The following is a 22,112-nucleotide window of genomic DNA, read 5'->3' as shown; positions in this document are numbered from 1 at the left end:
AAATCATAGGCTTGTGCTACCAGCTGAAAACGTGAGGAAGTAGCCTGTGTATGCTATCACACACAGAATATAGAACATGTAAATTATATGATCTGTATTCTTTAACACTAGTCCCCAAATTGGAAATAGTCATGTTACTAAATGAAATAATTAGTTGATTTTAATGCCTGGGTGTTAGAAGTGAAAGTATTTCAAAAGTAATTGGAATACGTTACTCATTTTGAGTAAGCCAAAGGATTGTTACTGATAACTTTATTTTTCATACAACTGTAATCAACAACAGATTAAATTGTTAAAGTAATCCGTTCAACCCTGCCACTGTTTTCTCTACACTGTCATCGTTTCACTTTACTACTGGTCTGTAGGCTGCCTTACGCAATAGAAACCCTCATCCAGCTTGTGGCGCTGTTGTGCGTTTCGGGATTCATCACCCATTAGAAGCAGTTTGAAAAAATTCTTTGACCAGAACTAGGAAGTAGGATTGGAGAGGACTTTGATAGATTTTTACAGAAGAGTTTTAGGGCCAAGTGAAGAAAAAAAATTCAAAACTGCAAGGGGCAGTGGTACATGGATTATTATATTTTGCATGCTAGTATAAAAAAAAGGGCAATTTTTCAAGAATAAAGTTGAAATAAATTTGTGAATTAAAGTGTTAATATTTGGAGAATAAAGGGGCAATATTTTGAGAAAAGTTGCAAAATTGCAAGGAAATAAAAGAGCAGTTAAATGCATGTCTGCCTGGCTCCCTGTGGCTGGGCACGCCACCGTTGAAATGCCTAAGTTACATGACTTGGTGAAGCTATACTTTAGAATTGGCTTTAGTAACAAGGAAATCCTTGCTCTTTTAGCACATAATAACCATAGTATTGTAAATATTAGGACCTGGAAAATGTGCCACAGATTATTTTCAGGAGGAACCGTGGTTACATACATAGGTAGAGACGGGCGTGTTGGGTTTGTATGCGTGCAGGCGTGTGTGTGTGTGTGTGCTCACGCCTATCAATCTAATGATCTGTTCAGTTGTAAATAAAGAGTAAAAACTCACAGATGATTATTAAAACTCAAACCAAGTTTATTCACCCACTGGGTCACACAAGTACTGGTATTTAACCCTTTCTCCTCTGCTGAATCTCCTCCTTACACATCTGATGCTAGACAGAACTTTAGTGATATCTGTTCTTCCTCACTTCATCTGACCTGACCTCGGGCCCCAAATTTCTCACTCCTCCCCAACTCATGGCTGTCCTGTTGACTTGTACCAGACTGTGGCCCTTCTCCTTCCCATAGGATCCCTGATGTCTAACAATAACACATTCTGACAGAATGTAAACATTCTACATTCCCATCAGATCTAATAACTTGTAATTTCACTCTTCTAAACGGCCACGGTGCGTTATGAGCAGAAAACAAAAAAAACTTTATTGGCGCTGTCACTGAACACGAAGAGAGCTGGGGTTGAGTCCCATATACCCCTGGTATATGGTCTGATATACCAAGGCTGTCAGCCAATCAGCATTCAAGGCTTGAACCACCCGGTTTATGTTAGACCATATATTGACAAAAAAAAAAAAACGTTTTACTGTTTTAATTATGTTGGTAACCAGTTTATAATAGCAATAAGGCACCCCATGGGTTTGTGGTATATGGCCAATATACCACGGCTAAGCGCTGTGTCCAGGCACTCCTTGTTACGTCATGCATAAGAACAGCCCTTAGCCGTGGTATATTGGCCATATACCACACCTCCTAGGGCCTTGTTGCTTAAATCAGAACAGTCAGAACAAGTTAAATCAACATCCATTGATGGAAAATGATATGGCGAGTTTAATAAGGGCGATTTATTCTTTCTCTTGCCGCATTCAAATTCCTTTATTACGTTTTGACACAGCTCCCATTAATTATTTTGAGGAAAACTGAATTTTGCATTTAACGTCGTTACTATGATTTTCCTTCTTATTTGGCTCGACAATGTTATGTGAAAAAAAAAATCGAGGCTACTTTGCAGGCCTTTTGGGCGGGTTTTGAGTCGTCATTGGGCTATAAATGTTTACTTGACCTGGCAACCCTGCCCTGAACTATGTTACTTTCTGAGCTAATGGGGAAAAAAGGGACGGAATTAAAACGTTGTTTCTAATGTTTTGTATTTCTAAAGTTATTTTGGGATGATAATTAAGTTGAGTGTTGACGTTTCCAAAACCGTATAGCCATCAAGGATAAATTGTTTTTAGATAGACCGTTTTATACTGAAACAAAATTCCCTCAGCTAAACAAAAATAAGATTCAATGTCTCCAATGAAATGCATTGAAGTCAGAAGTGCAAAGGTTTTTGTGACAGACAACTTTTTAAACATGTATGGTGAATTTACATTAAACTCTTCTTTAAAAAAATGGTGATCACTGTTTCCCTAAACAGTTTATTCAGTAGCGCTACATACTAACCTATTCTACATAGCTGATTCTCTGGTGTCCTCCGCAGCAGTCTCCGTAGCCGATCATTCTCCTCCTGGTATTCTACTACCGTTTTCTCAACTGCCCCGAAAATCTCCACAGCAGCCGCCGTTAAACGATCATTTAATAAAAACACGCAACAATTGTTGGCTTAGACGTTTTTCGTCGAATGAGAGTTGGGTTGCCTACTCTGTTCAGTCACTGGGTCTTTATTTACTCAACACAAGCCGTGTTTTGGTCAAGGAATTTTAGAAAACTTCTTGGTTCAAGTCAGTGGGTGACGAGCCCAGAAACGCAAAATAGCGCCACCAGCTGGATGGGAGTTTACTGTGCAAGGCAGCATACAGACCAGTAGTGAAGGGAAACAATAACCAATGTTTGTCAACATGTAGTCATCATAACTATAGGATGATCTGAGATAATGAATTATTTTATGAGTATTTCTTACAAATTCTTGGATAAATTGAATTTATTTAATTTAATGTATCAATTACATCAGCCCGACCTTTCTCTCATCACTTTAGAGTCCATTCTCTCATCACCTTAGAGACCATTGTCATCACCTTAGAGACCATTATGTCATCACCTTAGAGACCATTATGTCATCACCTTGAGAGACCATTCTCTCATCACCTTAGAGACCATTATGTCATCACCTTGAGAGACCATTCTCTCATCACCTTAGAGACCATTATGTCATCACCTTGAGAGACCATTCTCTCATCACCTTAGAGACCATTATGTCATCACCTTAGAGACCATTCTCTCATCACCTTAGAGACCATTATGTCATCACCTTAGAGACCATTCTCTCATCACCTTAGAGACCATTATGTCATCACCTTAGAGACCATTATGTCATCACCTTAGAGACCATTATGTCATCACCTTAGAGACCATTATGTCATCACCTTAGAGACCATTATGTCATCACCTTGAGAGACCATTCTCTCATCACCTTAGAGACCATTATGTCATCACCTTAGAGACCATTCTCTCATCACCTTAGAGACCATTACGTCATCACCTTAGAGACCATTACGTCATCACCTTAGAGACCATTATGTCATCACCTTAGAGACCATTCTCTCATCACCTTGAGAGACAGTCCAAATCCAACAACCAGATATTAGTTTCTAATGAAGGGAAAAATTAAACAGACTTTGTACAGCAGACGTGTGAATTTCCTACAATACTCTGTACTGTTTGATCTAGGGATGGACGATATATCGGTGAGCATATCGGAATCGGCCAATATTAGCTAAAAATGCCAACATCGGCCCGATGTCTAGTTTAACGCCGATGTGTAAAACCGATGTCAAAGCTGACGTGCATACCTAATATAACGTAGGTAGCAGATATGACACCACAAAAAATACAGCGCTACACAGAACAAATGCAGAAAAATACTAAGCGCACACTTCCAACAACTAAACAAGTTCAAGTCCAGCAGTCATTTGAAAGAGTAAGACAATTTCAGCGAGACAACTCAAAAGGTGAAATCCATTAACGGCAAGATAATGGAATTCATTGCCCTTGACAATCAACCGTCCTCTGTCGTGGATGATGTTGGCTTTCGCCGACTGGTCGAGCACCGGAACACACTATTTTTCAGATGTTGCCCTACTAGTGTTACACAGTATAGTGAAACGTACATCTATGGGCGTCACTGCTTTTAGCTTCACGACTGACATTTGGACCAGCGATGTCAGCCCCATGAACATGCTGAGTCTGACAGCACAGTGGGTCCACGAGGATTTCCTACTGAGGAAAGCCGTATTGCATGCTCAAGAATGTGCTGGTTCTCATACCGCTGCTGCCATTTCAATGGCATTTGAAAACATGTTTGAAACTTGGAAACATGAACACACTCCTAGCTCCATTCGAACAACTGACTGGAGAAATAAGCTCATCAACTGCGTCTGCAGCAGACGTGACACACTCTGTCATGGCATTGAAACGCCTGCTCAACAAAACTGCCAACACAGACCTTGGGGTTAAAACTTACAAAAGTACTCTACTAGAGGCTGTGAACAAGTGATTCGGTGGCATTCTCTCTGAGCCTCTTTACTGTGTCGCCACCACGCTTGATACTAGGTACAAGGACCGCCACCTCGATGCGGACAAGAAACAGGGTTTACATGAAATGTTACAGACACAGCTGGACAAGACGGAAACGGACACAGTGACATTGTGCACCGAGGAAGAGAGGCCACGGACAGACAGACGGACGGACGGGCAGGCGGACAGACGGACGGACAGACAGATGGACGGACGGGCAGGCGGACAGACAGACGGACGGACAGACAGATGGACGGGCAGGCGGACAGACAGACGGACGGACAGACGGACGGACGGGCAGGCGGACAGACGGACGGACAGGCGGACAGGCAGCTGAAACTACACTTCAGTAGTTTCATTCTCATAATCACCAATTTGTAAGTCGCTCTGGATAAGAGCGTCTGCTAAATGACTTAAATGTAAATGTATACATGATAATACATGATTATACATGATAATACATGCATGATGAAATCCTGGTTGAGAATGAAACTACTGAACAAATGAACGAAACAGCACAGCAAGTAAGTGAAAGAAATAGGTTTTGATTATGTTTTACTGGTAATGGAGACATACGTAAATGCCAACAAAATAACTTTTTGGTCAGTGTGTTGTGTGTGTGTGTTTAACCTTTATTTAACTAGGCAAGTCAGTTAAGAACAAATTCTTATTCACAATGACGGCCTACCCCGGCCAAACCAGGATGATGCTGGTCCAATTGTGCACCGCTCCACGGGACTCCCAATCACGGCCGGATGTGATACAACCTGGATTCGAACCGGGGACTGTAGTGACGCCTCTTGCACAGAGATGCAGTGCCTTAGACCACTGAGTCCATGTGTGTGTGTGTGATAAATCTTTAACTGTACTAGAACGCTTAAAAGTCTGCAGAAAATGGTAATATCGGTTATCGGTATTGTTTCTTTTTGGCAAGGAAAATATTGGATATCGGTATCGGCCAAAAATGTCATACCGGTGCACCCCTAGTTTGATCATTACCTCATCATTCAAATCAAACTTTATTTACATACAATGTTTTACGACAGTAAATCCATCAGAGATCTATTTACCAGTTTATGCATGGTTAGGCTCTGCTTGACACCGACACTTCTCCTGTGTGAGTCCGTATATGTGCAATTAGGTGCTCCTTGCGAATGAAGCCTTTACCGCAGTCACCACAGCTAAATGGTTTCTCTCCTGTGTGAGTCAGTATGTGTCTCCTTAGGTCCCCCTTCTGATTGAAGCTTTTACAGCAAAAATGACAGCTGAATGGTTTCTCTCCTCTGTGAATGCGTATATGTCTGGTTAAGTGCTCCTTGCGATTGAAGCGTTTACCACAGTCACCACAGCTAAACGGTTTCTCTCCTGTGTGAATCTTCATGTGCATGGACAGATTTCCTTTTTGTTTGAAGGTCTTGCCACAAAAGGGGCAGATGCAGGGTTCCCCCATTGGTGCGTTGGGATCCAATGGTGGTCTGATGTCAAGTCCTACTGGGTCGCTGCTAACGGCTGAGCTGTGGCTGGAGGCATTGTTATGATTATATGGAAGGTCACAGGGAATGTCGAGACCCTTTAAGTGGGTCACAGTGCCAAATGGTTTGAGATCCACTGGTTTAGAGTGACTCTCTCTGTTCTCCACAGTCTGGGTTTGGGGAAGAGTCAAGGACCAAAGTGGGTCCTCCAGATCACATTCACTTTTTACACAGGAAGGAGTGAATATGAACTCTATATCAGGCTCCACCCCTTGAAGCTGCTCTTCCTCCTGACTGGTCCCGAGTTCCTCCTCTTCGTCTATAATCAGTGTGGGCTCTGGGTCCTCCTGCCCCAGATTGGGGCTCCACTCCTGCTCACAGTGCTGATGCTCAGGGGGAACCTCCTCTTCAGAGACAGAAAGCTGCAGGGAGTCTGGAGGGAAGGAGAGGAGGAGCAGAGGTTATCAGAAGTGCCTTCAGAAAGTATTCACACCCCGTCATTTTTTCCAAAATTTGTTGTGTTACAGCCGGAATTTAAAATTGATTATATTGAGATTTTGTGTGGCCTACACACAATACCCCATAATGTCAAAGTGGATGTTTTTAAACAAATTAATTAGAATTGAAAAGCTGAAATATCTTGAGTCGATAAGTATTCAACCCCTTTGTTATGGCAAAACTAAATAGGTTCAGGAGTAAAGATGTGCTTCACAAGTCACAAAAGTTGCATGGACTCCCTTTGTGCAGTAATTGTGTTTAACATGATTTTGAATGACTACCTCATCTCTGTACCCCACACATATAATTATCTGTAAGGTTCCTCAGTCGAGCAGTGAATTTCAAACACTGATTCCAACCACAAAGACCTGGGAGGTTTTTCAATGCATCACAAAGAAGGGCAACTATTGGTAGATGGGTAAAACATTTTAAAAAGCAGATATTGAATATTCCTTTCAGCGTGGTGAATTTATTAATTACACTTTGGATGGTGTATCAATACACCCAGTCACTACAAAGATACAGGCGTCTTTCCTAACTCAGTTGCCGGAGAGGAAGGAAACCACTTAGGGATTTAACCATGAGGCCAATGTTGACTTTAAAACAGTTACAGATTTTAATGGCTGTGATAGGAAAAAAACTGAGGATGGATCAACAACACTGTAGCTACTCTACAATACTAACATAATTGACAGAGTGAAAAGAAGAAAGCCTGTACAGAATACAACATATTCAGAAACATGCGTCCTGTTAGCCATAAGGCACTAAAGTAAAACAGCAAAAAATGAGGCATAGAAATGAACTTTATGTCCTGAATACAAAACGTTATGTTTGGAGCAAATCCAACACAACACATCACTCTTCATATTTTCAAGCATGGTGGTGGCGGCATCATGTTATGGGTATGCTTTTCATCAGCAAGGACTAGGGAGTTTTTTAGGATAAAAATAAAGGGAATAGAACTAAGCACAAGCAAAATCCTAGAGGAAAACCTGGTTCAGTCTGCTTTCCAACAGACACTGGGAGACAAATGCACCTTTCAGCAGGACAATAACCTAAAACACTTAAAAATCTGTGGCAAGACTTGAAAATGGCTGTCTAGCAACTATCAACAATAAAATTGATAGAGCTTGAATACTTTTTAAAAAGAATAATGTTCAAATATTGAACAATCCAGGTGTGCAAAGCTCTTAGAGACTTACCCAGAAAGCCTCTCAGCTGTAATCGCCTCCAAAGGTGGTCCTAACATGTATTGACTCAGGGGTGTGAATACTTACGTAAATGAGATCTGTTTTCATTTTCCAAAAAATTGCAAACATTTCTAAAAACATGTTTTCATTGTGTGTAGATGGGTGAAGGCACTGTATATACCACATAATTAAATAGAACACTTGAATCATACATTTAAACTATACATTTCTAAGATACAGCCTAGCAGATAGACCGGGCCAGCTTCTAGACAAAGACCTTATGTCTTTAGACGTGCCTTAGTGCAGATAGCTAGGGCCAGCTTCTAGACAAAGACCTTATGTCTTTAGACGTGCCTTAGTGCAGATAGCTAGGGCCAGCTTCTAGACAAAGACCTTATGTCTTTAGACGTGCCTTAGTGCAGGTAGCTAGGGCCAGCTTCTAGACAGAGACCTTATGTCTTTAGATGTGCCTTAGTGCAGATAGCTAGGGCCAGCTTCTAGACAGAGACTGTATCTCGGTCTAGCACTATAACACTAGCCCACTGTGGGACGTAATTACCATCCTGTATCTGTGTGGCAACCCTTTTTCCATGTTGGAGGTTACCGTAATTTCCGGACTATAAGCCGCAACTTTTTTCCCACGCTTTGAACCTCGCGGCTTAAACAATGACGCGGCTAATATATGGATTTTTCCCGAAAGGAGATGACTTCAGTGGTTTCAGTGCACAGGAGGAGGAAGATAGCAGTAAGATACTGCAAATGTTTTATTTTTGTTACAAGCCGTGTTTCGTTAAAGCCTTTTTTTTTTTTTTTACAAGCCGTGTTTCGTTAAAGCCTATTTATTTTTGTTACAAGCCGTGTTTCGTTAAAGCCTATTTATTTTTGTTACAAGCCGTGTTTCGTTAAAGCCTATTTATTTTTGTCACAAGCCGTGTTCCGTTAAAGCCTGTGTAAAGTTAATTTGTTTCAATGTACCGGTAGGCACCTGCGGCTTATAGACATGTGCGGCTTATTTATGTTCAAAATAATATCTTTTTTAATTCAGTGGGTGCGGCTTATATTCAGGTGCGCTTAATAGTCCGGAAATTACGGTACATCTGTGGTTGATGGACGGTTCTGATAAGGAAAGTGTAGTTTTAATTGCCGAGTGGTACCCAGGAAATAATTAATTATTAGATGCTAACCCCTCTCCCCTCCTCCAAACCAAAACCAAACATGGATGTTAATGTTTGCACTAGGGTTGCAAAGGGTTGGAAACTTTCCGGGAAATTTCCAGAAATTTTCCATGGGGAGTTAAGCCTGGGAATTTAGGGAATTTGGCTTCAATTCATCAAAAAGTTATCTTATAACAGTGAACCATTTTTTTGTGGGATACACAAGGCAATTCTAGATCTTGTGGCATATTTTGGTTAAACGATTCCCAATTCAATGGAATCGTAACCCTCTGCATGCACATTGCATTCTCACATCACATGTACAGCTGATTCTCAAGATCTTGCACACTAATGAGATGCTATTGAGCCCACACTACTACACAGTCTGAGCCAAGGACTACATGCTTTCTGGTAAGTTTTGATTACAATACTGGGTGGGGTGAATATATTTTAAATGACATACATGATTTTTTGTGAACTAGTAAATAGTAGCCTACAGCAAAGTGTGTTTAAGTCATTTCTAACTTGTTAACAATTTCTACTAGTTAGCTTTTGCTACCATGTGGGTTTTAGCTTGCTTGAGCCTGCTAACTGAGGAGTATTAATTCACCTGTTTCCATACATGTTTCATTTTAAAACATTTGTCAATACATGGAATTTGTTTTACTCTTTTTTACAGGAAAATGGCACAGGCACTATCTGATGTGTGGAGACATTTCACTGCAGCTAATGTAGAGGGAAAAGCTGTGTACGTTTGCAAATACTGCGCTAAATCATATGTGAAGAATGCAACAACTAAGATGTAGAATCATCTGGCCCAGTGCATAAAGTTTCCTCAGCACTCACAACAAGCAACATCTGACAAAAGTCCCTCTACTTCTATTTGAGGTGAAAATTATGAATCAGACACCTTATCGATAGCAACAGATCATGGTCCTCCATGAGCCATCGAGTCAAAAAAGTTTGTTGACACAATGGAGGAACGTAGTCAGGTAAATGCTGATGAATTTCTTGCTCGAGCTGTGTATGCAACTGGTTCACCTCTGATGCTCACAGGCAATGTGTATTGGAAGAGATTTCTGAATGTTCTTCACCCAGCATACACCCCTCCAACCAGACATGCTTTATCTACTCATTTGCTGGATGCAGAGTTCAGAGTTCAAGTGAAGGTCAAGCAAATCATAGAGAAGGCAGACTGTATTGCAATCATCTCTGATGGGTGGTCGAATGTTCGTGGGCAAGGAATAATTAACTACATCATCTCCACCCCTCAACCAGTATTCTACAAGAGCAGAAACACAAGGGACAACAGACACACCGGTCTCTACATTGCAGATGAGCTGAAGACAGTCATCAATGACCTTGTATTTGCACTGGTGACAGACAATGCTGCGAACATGAACGCTGCTTGGTCTAAAGTGGAGGAGTCCTACCCTCACATCAAACTCATTGGCTGTGCTGCTCAAGCATTGAAGAGAACAAAGGAAATGGTTTCGTATGTTGGATGAGTGTGTTTGAGGCAATCCCCCCCCAGGGACTAGTTACCCCTTTAGTGGAGTAAAGCCTCCCTGTGGCTCAGTTGGTAGAGCATGGTGTTTGCAATGGTGTATGCAACGCCAGGGTTGTGGGTTCGATTCCCACGGGGGGCCAGTACGAAAAAAAAAAAATGTATGAAATGAATTGAAATGTATGCATTCACTACTGTAAGTCGCTCTGGATAAGAGCATCTGCTAAATGACTAAAAAATGTACAAAAAAAATGTAAAAATCTTTATGGTTATGAATGTGTTTCTATCTGTCATTTAGACAATGACCAGTGTATGCTAACTTGCTCCCTGTTTTCAGTCACATGTGGGGACTGGATTAGGTGTGAGCAGTGCAGGAGGTGGGCTCATGAGTCGTGCTCCAATTTGACTGGGGATAGCTTTATTTGTGACCATGTAAATGTGATATTTCAGTTTCTTATTTTTTGTAAAGCACCACTCATTTGAGGGGGAGGGGGGGGGGGCTGTAACTAAAAAAGTGTAAACTGTAACTGTAGCCATTTATTTCCCTTAATAGTTTATTTGCCTAAGCGTGACCTTCATCCACATACTACCCCCCCAAACATTGCTTTTTTGGGGGGGGGTAAAACAATAAATAATAATAATAATATTTTTCTTGTGTCAGCAATTAGACATTGTTCTTAGGTGGTCAAGTTACACCCTAGTACCCTGCTGCCTCGTTGACAACATGACAGAATAGTGCAGATTACTGTTCGAATTTGAGGTCACTCCTCCCTCCCCGCTTTCGCACGATGACGTGACAGGCCATAGCCCGGTGTACCCCGGGCCAGATTAATCGAACCCCCTCTATATTAGCCCACACAGCTACAAGGGTCCACTTTCATGCCAGGTGTAAGACCTCATATTGAAACTCATAGAGACCCCAACTGATGCAATCTTACAATGATCAACTTCGGTTTAGAGACAAGCTTCATGAAACCTCTAAACAAGGGCGGCTCAATTTACCCCACTCTGCCTTAGGTGGTAATATCGCTCTAGGAGCTGATCCGTGTTCAGTATTGTGAAACAATGAAATATTAAATTAAGATTTGAATAGAGAAAGCTGATCTGAGAGCAAGGCTGACTTTCTTTCGATCCTATATGTAGTCCTATCGACACGCACTAGTGAATGTTCTCTCTGCTTGGTGTTTTTGGAAGGTTGTCACAAGTTACCACATCCACAAAGTCATAAACCCCGCCCATTTCTTCAATTTCTCTTCTTAATAAAACGTTATTTTAAATCTAACCTTAACCACAGTGCTAACCTTATGCCTAACCTTAAATGAAGACCAAAAATCAAATGTTGGTTTTCATGAATTTTTACGATATAGACAATTTTGACTTTGTGGCTGTGGTAACTAGTAGAAACCTTACAGGAACGATGCATCTTAAAAACACTCGTAAGCTTAAATTCCATCGCTATTTCAAAACCGGGCCTACAACTATAACTAGCTATCAGTAGATCTACATACTAACCTATTCTACATAGTTTTATCTCCGGTGTGATTCGATTCCGCAGCAGTCTCCGTAGCCGATCATTCTCCTCCTGGTATTCTACTACCGTTTTCTCAACTGCACCGAAAATCTCCACAGCGGCCGCCGTTAAACGATCATTTAAAAACAAACGCAACAACTGTAGTTTAGACATATTTCAGTCGAATGAGAGTTGGGTAGTCTGTTCAGTCAGTATGTCTTATTTTTACTCCACTAAATAATTGCCAAAACAAACTCGTTTCTAATCTTACTTCCGTGTTCTAGTCAAGGAATCTTACAAAATCGTTTATTCTAGTGGCTGGCGAGCCCAGAAAAACACAACAGCGCCGCCAGCTAGATGGGAGTTGAATACTGTGCAAAGCAGTTTACAGACCCGTAGTAAAGGAAAACGATAACTACGCAGTAGCGGTGCGTGGGTATAATCACATGGGAGAAAAAAGCCATATTACAACCTGTGTGTGGTGATTTGTTGTTTGCTCTATAACCTTTTAGTTCATACGCCTTGTGACCGTGATATACAGGTCTAAATAAAGGCCAAGACAATAAGAAGACACAGTGGAAGAATACATTTAACCACACCTGTGTTTCATAAAAATAAAAAAAAAACGAAGAGCGACCTCTGTCTGGTGAAGTCCTCAAAGAATATTGCATGTTACAAACAGTTACCTGACCTTCAGCATGGTCAAGCAAATTCATGTTTCCGACATTTTCGGACCACTAAACAACTATTGATTTAGGACTACACAGCATTACTGCAAGTTGCAAAGAATACAGGAGCTGCCTGCACTATTCCAGCACCATTTCAACTACACTTACAGTGACAACTAAAAGAAAACAAAAACGATTTAGTCCAATCAACCTAAGCTAAATATGATGTGGCTGTCCATGATATTGATTTCTGTGTGTGTGTGCGTGCGTGCGTGTGTGTGTGTGTGTGCGCGCGTGTGTGTGTGTGCGTGCAAGTAGAAAAAACATGTTGACTCGCCCTACTTGCAGAGAAACGCCATGGGCAACAATGGGCAACAATGGGCAACAATGCACCAGGCCAGCTAGTTAACATTAGCACACTACATCTAGGTACATGTTGAACTTCCATCCTCTCAGCCCAGGGGCACAATGTATATATTTATGGTTGGATCAGAATCGCCATTATAATCATTGCCCAGAACAAATAATTAAAGTTAAACAACAAGTCCAAATCCCTACCTCCTTCAATGGCTAATTTAGGAAAGGAACACATTTAGCTTGCCAATAGAGGACAACAACACAAGGACAATTCAAGTTTTTTTCTGTCAATAATGACATTTGGCTTGTGATGCGATTGGTCTGAAGCCAAATTCAAACTGGCTTGCCTAAACACTTTTTTTGGTGCGCCAGGACCATTCAGAGCTGAGCTCACTCAGTTTAGCTTATCGCTGATTTGCTATTATTTTTAAGAAGGGAGGCCAAAAGCTTGCTGGCTTCCCTTGCATTCATTGCTACAGGCGGCAACAATGTCATACTCTTTCTGACCAGACAGCATCAGATAGATACGCTTCACATACTGAGAAAGAGGGACGCTGTTTTGTTCGCTCGGATGCTTTCTCCGGTGAGACACATTAAGCCGCTTGCAAATCGAAGGAAATGTATTAAACACAGAGAGACAAAAGAAAAACAATATCTTGTATGTATTTTTTTCTCTGTCAATTTTTTTGGGAAGCCTGGCTGCCCTTGGCAGACACTCGTATCTAGAGCGACTTACAATTAGTGCATTCATCTTAAGATAGCTAGGTGGGACAACCACATATCTGTCATAGTACATTTTGAAGTGTGAGTGTTAGTTCACAAAAGTTACACATTTTCGGGGGGCGAGGTGCTGTGGGACAATACAAGATACTCTTTGAAGAGGTTTCAGACGTTTTCCAAAGATGGGCAGGGACTCTGCTGTCCTAGCTTCAGGCCAGTAGGAAGCTGGTTCCACTATTGGGGTGCCAGGATAGAGAAGAGCTTGGACTGGGCTGAGCGGGACCTGCTCTCCCATTGGGGTGGGAGCGCCAAAAGGAGTACTTGGGTAGGAATTTTATTTCATGTATCAATAACATCAGTCCGACCATTCTCTCATCAGAGACATTCCGAATCAAACGACTAGATATTTCTGTTTTTAATTACATTCTTTACAGTAGAAATGTGAGCTTCCTAAAATACTCTGTACTGTTTGATCAGAACCTAATTCAAATCAAACTTTATTTACATGTAAAACATTCTAACATTAAATCCATCATATATTATTTATCATTTCTATTCATATCTATTTATTGGAAACGCACAGTATGCGTTTCAGATAAAGGGCTCCTGAGTGGCGCAGCGTCTGGGTTAAGGGAGTGTTTGGCTGGGGTAGGCTCTCATTGTAAAATAATAATTTGTTCTTCATTAACTAGGCAAGTCAGTTAAAGTTAAATAAAAACATTTAAAAAATTAATGATCCGGAGTGTTTTTACTTTCATAAGAGTGTTGTCCACATCCTGCCTTCTGACTGAAGATGTTCTTCTTTCTGTTTTTCCTCTCTTTGTGGATATTATCCATATGCTTCAGCAGATGAGTCTCCCTAGTGAATCTTTTACCACAGACTGAGCAGCCATGTTGTCTTTCCTGTGTGAATTTGTATATGCAGCCACCAGTAAGCGATCATTAAAAAAAAAAAACACACGCAACAACTGTACATGAATTGTTTTTCAGTAGACAAGGGTTGGAAACTGGCAGCGTTTGATTAAGCTGAACCGCAGTGCACAGGTCTATGGGCCATGACGTGAACGGGCAAAAGCTGTGAGGGAGGAGCTCCTTTCTCAAAGGCTCCGATTCCGAGGATACTGACGACTATTTTTGTCCGCTCATACAGGAGTAATAAAGCCCTAGTTCACACAGGAGTAATATAATTGTGATTTTTTTTATGTATATATATATTTTTTAAGCACCCTTAGCACCCCTACTTCCCACGGATACGTCTGTGCCATTATTCAGAATTGAAATTGTGTGCCCTCAATTTGCGTGGATGAAATTTGGACAGCCAAGCTATAGGCTTCTGTAGTTTCAAGTTTTAATGTCACATGCACATGGTCTCTTTCGCATAGAGTTAATCAGGCTGTTGATTGTCGGGAACTGGAACATGCTGTTGTACACGTCAATCCAGAGCATCCCAAACATGCTCAATGGGAGACATGTCTGGTGAGTATGCAGGCCATGGAAGAACTGGGACATTTTCAGCTTCCAGGAATTGTGTACAGATCCTTGCGACATGGGACCGTGAATCATCATGCTGAAACATGAGGTGATGGCGGCGGATGAATGGTAATGGCTCTAAGGATCTAATCACGGTATCTCTGTGCATTCAAATTGCCATCGATAAAATGCAATTGTGTTCGTTGTCCGTAACTTATGCCTGCCCATACCACAAACCCACTGCCACCATGGGGCATTCTGTTCACAACATTGACATCAGCAAACCACTCGCCCACACAACGCCATACAGGTGGTCTGCAGTTGTGAGGCTGGTTGGACGTACTGCCAAACTCTCTAAAACTACTCTATTTATTTAGTTCAATAGAGATGAATATGCTTACATATTTTTGTGTACACATATTACATAGGCCAAACCACTTGAGGCTAATCACCAAGTGGAAACTCAAAACCCATGAGCTAGATTGCTTTGTACTGCTAGTTAGCAGTGTAATGAACTAATCTAACAGTAAATGTAATGTCTTTAAAAACTTTGCAGCATACTACCCAATGATGTTGCCTCTATATAGCCAATGACGTTGCCTCTATATAGCCAATGACGTTGCCTCTATATAGCAATGACGTTGCCTCTATATAGCCAATGACGTTGCCTCTATATAGCCAATGACGTTGCCTCTATATACCCAATGACGTTGCCTCTATATAGCCAATGATGTTGCCTCTATATAACCAATGATGTTGCCTCTATATACCCAATGATGTTGCCTCTATATACCCAATGACGTTGCCTCTATATACCCAATGACGTTGCCTCTATATACCCAATGACGTTGCCTCTATATAGCCAATGACGTTGCCTCTATATAACCAATGACGTTGCCTCTATATACCCAATGACGTTGCCTCTATATACCCAATGATGTTGCCTCTATATAGCCAATGACGTTGCCTCTATATAACCAATGACGTTGCCTCTATATACCCAATGACGTTGCCTCTATATACCCAATGACGTTGCCTCTATATAGCCAATGACGTTGCCTCTATATAGCCAATGACGTTGCCTCTATATAGCCAATGACGTTGCCTCTATATAACCAATGACGTTGCCTCTATATAGCCAATGACGTTGCCTCTATATAGCCAATGACGTTGCCTCTATATACCCAATGACGTTGCCTCTATATAGCCAATGACGTTGCCTCTATATAGCCAATGACGTTGCCTCTATATAGCCAATGACGTTGCCTCTATATAGCCAATGACGTTGCCTCTATATACCCAATGATGTTGCCTCTATATAGCCAATGACGTTGCCTCTATATAGCCAATGACGTTGCCTCTATATAGCCAGTGACGTTCCCTCTATATAGCCAATGACGTTGCCTCTATTAAGCCAATGATATAGCCTCTATATAGACCTATTGGCGTGTCCTGTGCTCCGTGGACTAGGCTATGGGTCTATCTCAGAGTACTAGTGAAAAATGTATAAATTACGTACTAGGACTACTCCGGTTCAAACGGTGCTAATTAGAGTTGGGAAATAAACGTAATACCTACAGAAAGCTAAGACCCTCATCTCTCCAGTAGGTTTCAAAACTTGGTTGGAAATGTTTGCCGCATATTTCAAAGCACATAACTAGGGCTGTGGTGGTCACGAAATTTTATCAGCCGGTGATTGTCAAGCAAATATGTCACGCCCTGATCTTAGAGATCCTTTTAATTCTCTATTTGGTTAGGTCAGGGTGTGACTAGGGTGGGCAATCTATGTTTTATATTTCTTTGTTGTATGGTTCTCAATCAGAGGCAGCTGTCTATCGTTGTATCTGATTGGGGATCATACTTAGGCAGCTTTTTCCCACCTGTACTTTGTGGGATCTTGTTTTGGTACTGTGCTGTTTATCCCTACTAAACGTTACGTTTCGTTTGTATTTTTTTTTTCGGTGTTCATTTAATAAAGTAAGATGTACGCCTACCACGCTGCACCTTGGTCCACTCATTCAAACAACGATCGTGACAGAAGATCCCACCACAAACGGACCAAGCAGCGTGGCCAGGAGGAGCAGACATCCTGGACATGAGAGGATATCTTGGACGGTAAGGGATCTTGGACGTGGGAGGATGTCCGGGCCGGAAAGGATCGCCTTCCATGGGAGCAGACAGAGACAGCGAGGGAGGAACAACGACGACACCGGGGTTCGCGACCACGAGGGAAGCCCGAGAGGCAGCCCCCCAATTTTTTTTTGGGGGGGGCACACAGGGTGGTTGGTGGAGCCAGGGTTTAAACCAGAGCCAACTCCCCGTACTCACCGTGGGGAGCGTGTGACTGGTCAGGCACCATGTTTTGCGGTGATACGCATGGTGTCTCCAGTGCGCATCCACAGCCCGGTGCGTTCTGTGCCAGCTCCCCGCACTTGCCGTGCGAAGGTGGGCATCTGTCCAGGACGGGTGGTGCCGGCTCAGCGTGCCTGGTCACCAGTGCGCCTTCTTGGTCCAGGATATCCTGCGCCGGCTCTATGCACTGTATCCCCAGTGCGCTTTCACAGCCCAGTGCGTCCTGTGCCAGCTCCTCGCACTTGCCGTGCGAAGGTGGGCATCTGTCCAGGACGGGTGGTGCCGGCTCAGCACTCCTGGTCACCAGTGCGCCTCCTCGGTCCAGGATATCCTGCGCCGGCTCTATGCACTGTATCCCCAGTGCGCCTTCACAGCCCAGTGCGTCCTGTGCCAGCTCCTCGCACTTGCCGTGCGAAGGTGGTCCTTTGTCCAGGACGCGTTGTGCCAGCTCTACACTCCAGGCCTCCAGTGATGATCCGTGGCCCGGAGCCTCCAGTGATGATCCGTGGCCCAGAGCCTCCAGTGATGATCCATGGCCCGGAGCCTCTAGTGATGATCCGTGGCCCGGAGCCTCCAGTGATGATCCTTGGCCCGGAGCCTCCAGTGATGATCCGTGGCCCGGAGCCTCCAGTGATGATCCGTGGTCCGGAGCCTCCAGTGATGATCCGTGGCCCAGAGCCTCCAGCGCCTGTTCCCGGTCCGGAGCCTCCAATTGACGGTTCCCGGTCCGGAGCCTTCTGCGATGGTTGCCGGTCCGGAGCCTTCTGCGACGATCTACGGTTCGGATTCCTCCGGCGATGATTCACAGTCCGGAGCTTCCGACAACGATCCCCGCACCAGAGGCGTCACTGAAGTTGGCGAAGCCACGAGCGGAGCGGGGTCTGCGTCCTGCACTGGAGCCGCCACCGAGGGTAGATGCCCACCCGACCCTCCCCTATAGGTTCAGGTTGGCGGCCAGAGTCCGCATCTTTGGGGGGGGGGGGTACTGCCACGCCCTGACCTTAGAGATTCTTTTAATTCTCTATTTGGTTAGGTCAGGGTGTGACTAGGGTGGGCAATCTATGTTTTCAATTTCCTTGTTGGCCGGGTATGGTTCCCAATCAGAGGCAGGTGTTTATCGTTGTCTCTGATTGGGGATCATACTTAGGCAGCTTTTTCCCACCTGTAGTTTGTGGGATCTTGTTTTGGTACTGTGCTGTTTATCCCTACTAAACGTTACATTTCGTTTGTATTTTTTATTTTTTTTGGTGTTCATTTAATAAAGTAAGATGTACACCTACCACGCTGCACCTTGGTCCACTCATTCAAACAACGATCGTGACAAAATAACTTGGTCTCACGGTAATTGACCGTTAACTAACATAAATGTACAAATCAAAGCCTATAAACCATTTTAATAAATCCATGTAATGTAGCCTACACCTTCACAATAAATCCATTATTTATTTTAGACAGGTCTGAAGAGGCATGATATGAAGAAAATGTCTGAGTTGTCCTTATGTTAGGTCCTGATCTGGCGATGCCAAATGGCTGTGGGCTACACTAGTTCATTGAGCAGACAAGATTTCCTTATAGTATGAAGAATACAATTGAACAAAGCTGAATAAAATAGAAAGGATATTTTCTCCAAATGATTTGGGGGAGTGCGCACGTGGCTATTCTGTGTTGAGTGGTTAACAAAGAAATAGGTACACCTACAATTGAAGTCAGAAGTATACATACACCTTAGCCAAATACATTTAAAAATTCCCTGTCTTAGGTCAATTAGGATAACCACTTTATTTTAAGAATGTGAAATGTCAGAATAATAGTAGAGAGAATGATTTATTTCAACTTTTATTTCTTTCATCACATTCCCAGTGGGTCAGAAGTTTACATACACTCAATTAGTATTTGGTAGCATTGCCTTTAAATTGTTTAACTTGGGTCAAACATTTCAGGTAGCCTTCCACAACCTTCCCACAATAAGTTGGGTGAATTTTGGCCCATTCCTCCTGACAGAGCTGGTGTAACTGAGTCAGGTTTGTAGGCCTTCTTGCTCTCACACGCCTTTTCTGTTCTGAGGTCAGGGCTTTGTGATGGCCACTCCAATACCTTGACTTTGTTGTCCTTAAGCCATTTTGCCACAACTTTGGAAGTATGCTTGGGGTGGCAGCGTAGCCTAGTGGTTAGAGCGTTGGACTAGTAACCGAAAGGTTGCAAGATCAAATCCCCGAGCCGACAAGGTTGTTCTGCCCCTGAACAAGGCAGTTAACTCAATGTTCCTAGGCTGTCATTGAAAATAAGAATTTGTTTTTAACTGACTTGCCTAGTAAAATAAATAAATTCTCCATTTGGAAGACCCATTTGTGACCAAGCTTTAACTTCCTGACTGATGTCTTGAGATGTTGCTTCAATATATCCACATCATTTTCCTTCATGAAATCATCTATTTTGTGTCAATATATCCACGTAATTCTCCTGCCTCATGATGCCATCTACTTTGTGAAGTGCACCAGTCCCTCCTGTAGCAAAGCACCCCCACAACATGATGCTGCCACCCCTGTGCTTCACGGTTGGGATGGTGTTCTTCAGCTTGCAAGCCTCCCCCTTTTTCCTCCAAACATAACAATGGTCATTATGGCCAAACAGTTTTATTTTTGTTTCATCAGACCAGAGGACATTTCTCCAAAAGTACAATCTTTGTCCCCATTTACAGTTGCAAACCGTAGTCTGGCTTTTTTAATGGCGGTTTTGGAGCAGTGGCTTCTTTCTTGCTGAGCGGCCTTTCAGGTTATGTCGATATAGGACTCGTTTTACTGTGGACATAGATAGTTTTGTACCTGTTTCCTCCAGCATCTTCACAAGGTCCTTTGCTGTTGTTCTGGGATTGATATGCACTTTTTGCACCAAAGTACGTTCAACTCTAGGAGACAGAACGCGTCTCCTTCTTGAGCGGTATGACGGCTGCGTGGTCCCATGGTGTTTATACTTGCGTACTATTGTTTGTACAGATGAACGTGGTACCTTCAGGCGTTTGGAAATTACTCCCAAGGTTGAACCAGACTTGTGGAGGTCTACAATTATTTTCTGAGGTCTTGGCTGATTTCTTTTGATTTTCCCATGATGTCAACCAAAGAGGCACTGAGTTTGAAGGTAGGCCTTGAAATACATCCACAGGTACACCTCCAATTGACTCAAATGATGTCAATTAGCCTATCAGAAGCTTCTAAAGCCATGACATAATTTTCTGGAATTTTCCAAGCTGTTTAAAGGCACAGTCAACTTAGTGTATGTAAACTTCTGACCCACTGAAATTGTGATACAGCGAATAATAAGTGAAATAATCTGTCCGTAAACAATTGTTGGCAAAATGACTTGTGTCATGAACAAAGTAGATGTCCTAACCGACTTGCCAAAACTATAGTTTAACAAGAAATTTGTGGAGTGGTTGAAAAACGAGTTTTAATGACTCCAACCTAAGTGTATGTAAACTTCCGACTTCAACTGTATATGCTTACTTTAGAGTTATTTATGTAACTTTAGTTGTTCTACAAACATTGGGCTATATGTTTAATGCATTTTAAGGCTGCATGATGCGACTAATGATGATTTGAAAAAAAGTTGCTTGAAAAGGCATGAGCTCTGCTTTGTTTTTTGCGCAGACTGCAAACACTACATCAGTCTCTCGTTCACAATTGGACAAGCGTTTGATAATTTTGATTGCCTCAAATTCCATAGCGGCATCCCCTTTGTGTGGCAGTAACGCACCCTAAAAAAATCCATGCCTTTTGCGGCTAGTGGCCGTTGTGCCCTTCTCCCTGAGTGCTACTCGCTCTGAATCACTGCTCACATGGCTCTCCGTAACGTGATCGGGTCTTTCTCACAGGCTACAAGTGAAGACAGACACATCCGGGACGCAACTGTGCGAGTCCTTTTCCAATTCCGAGGTGCATATTGAAAATAATGGAAGAACTGTCCACATTTACTTTTCGTCAGCCAACAAGATGAGTAGGCCTAACAAACAGCAAAAGCACTAGCCTATGTCAAACTACTATCCCCGATAGAACAAAAGTCGACCTATTCTATTCTGTGCGAGACATAAATATTCCAAACATAGTCTGGGACAGTTGTGGGATGCGATAGATTCCAAATTAATACAAGCATCAAAAAACCTTTTTTTGGCAATGTGGCTGATCAGAACGTTTAGCTTAAAAATGTTGAATAAACTATTAGGCTATTTATTCACATTATAAGTGCAGCAATGCGCACATGGTAGTAGGCTATAAGTGTGAATGTTCCATTAGTGGAAAACACCATTACCAAAAGTGACCGCAAATGCAATTATGCATGTAATAATTTTATTATAAAGGTGCGTTTTTAATGGTGAAAATGATCCGCAAACTTGAAACTCACGCGCTGCTTATGTATGCCAGTTAAGCTTTACACCACTTCTAAAGTAGATTGTGCTTCATTTTAATTAGTTATTTGGCCACTTTAGTTATGATACAAACCTTATTAAAACATATAGGCCTATGGGCTAGGCTACATGAGGTTGTGTGACTATGATTGAACAAGTCGCAAAAGAAAGGCATTGTTTCTTATGCTGGGCATCATTCACAAGTGATATATAATTCACAAGTGATAGGCTAATATTGTCACCCATCAGACTATTCTTGATTTGATCTTGTCTTTATATATACTAAATTATATATGTGACATTTTA

At 42.3% G+C, this 22,112-nt stretch overlaps 2 protein-coding genes across 2 annotated transcripts in view; one reads left to right on the top strand and one right to left on the bottom strand.

Annotated features, from left to right (window-relative positions):
- LOC115194677 (zinc finger protein 37-like) overlaps positions 1–22,112 on the top strand; it is a 1,069,572-nt gene that overhangs the window by 987,402 nt on the left and 60,058 nt on the right. The window lies entirely within an intron of this gene.
- Positions 5,497–12,142, bottom strand: LOC115194690 (zinc finger protein 629-like). Its single transcript, XM_029754598.1, has 2 exons — positions 11,843–12,142; positions 5,497–6,414 (listed from the first exon to the last, which is right to left on the bottom strand). The coding sequence occupies exons 1-2, from the start codon at positions 12,012–12,014 to the stop codon at positions 5,594–5,596; spliced, it is 993 nt and encodes a 330-aa protein (XP_029610458.1). The 5' UTR covers positions 12,015–12,142; the 3' UTR covers positions 5,497–5,593.

This window comes from Salmo trutta, chromosome 5, assembly GCF_901001165.1.
Source record: "Salmo trutta chromosome 5, fSalTru1.1, whole genome shotgun sequence".
NCBI classification, from domain to species: domain Eukaryota; kingdom Metazoa; phylum Chordata; class Actinopteri; order Salmoniformes; family Salmonidae; genus Salmo; species Salmo trutta.
Note: the sequence above shows the minus strand (reverse complement) of the source record. Positions and strands in the feature narration are given on the sequence as shown.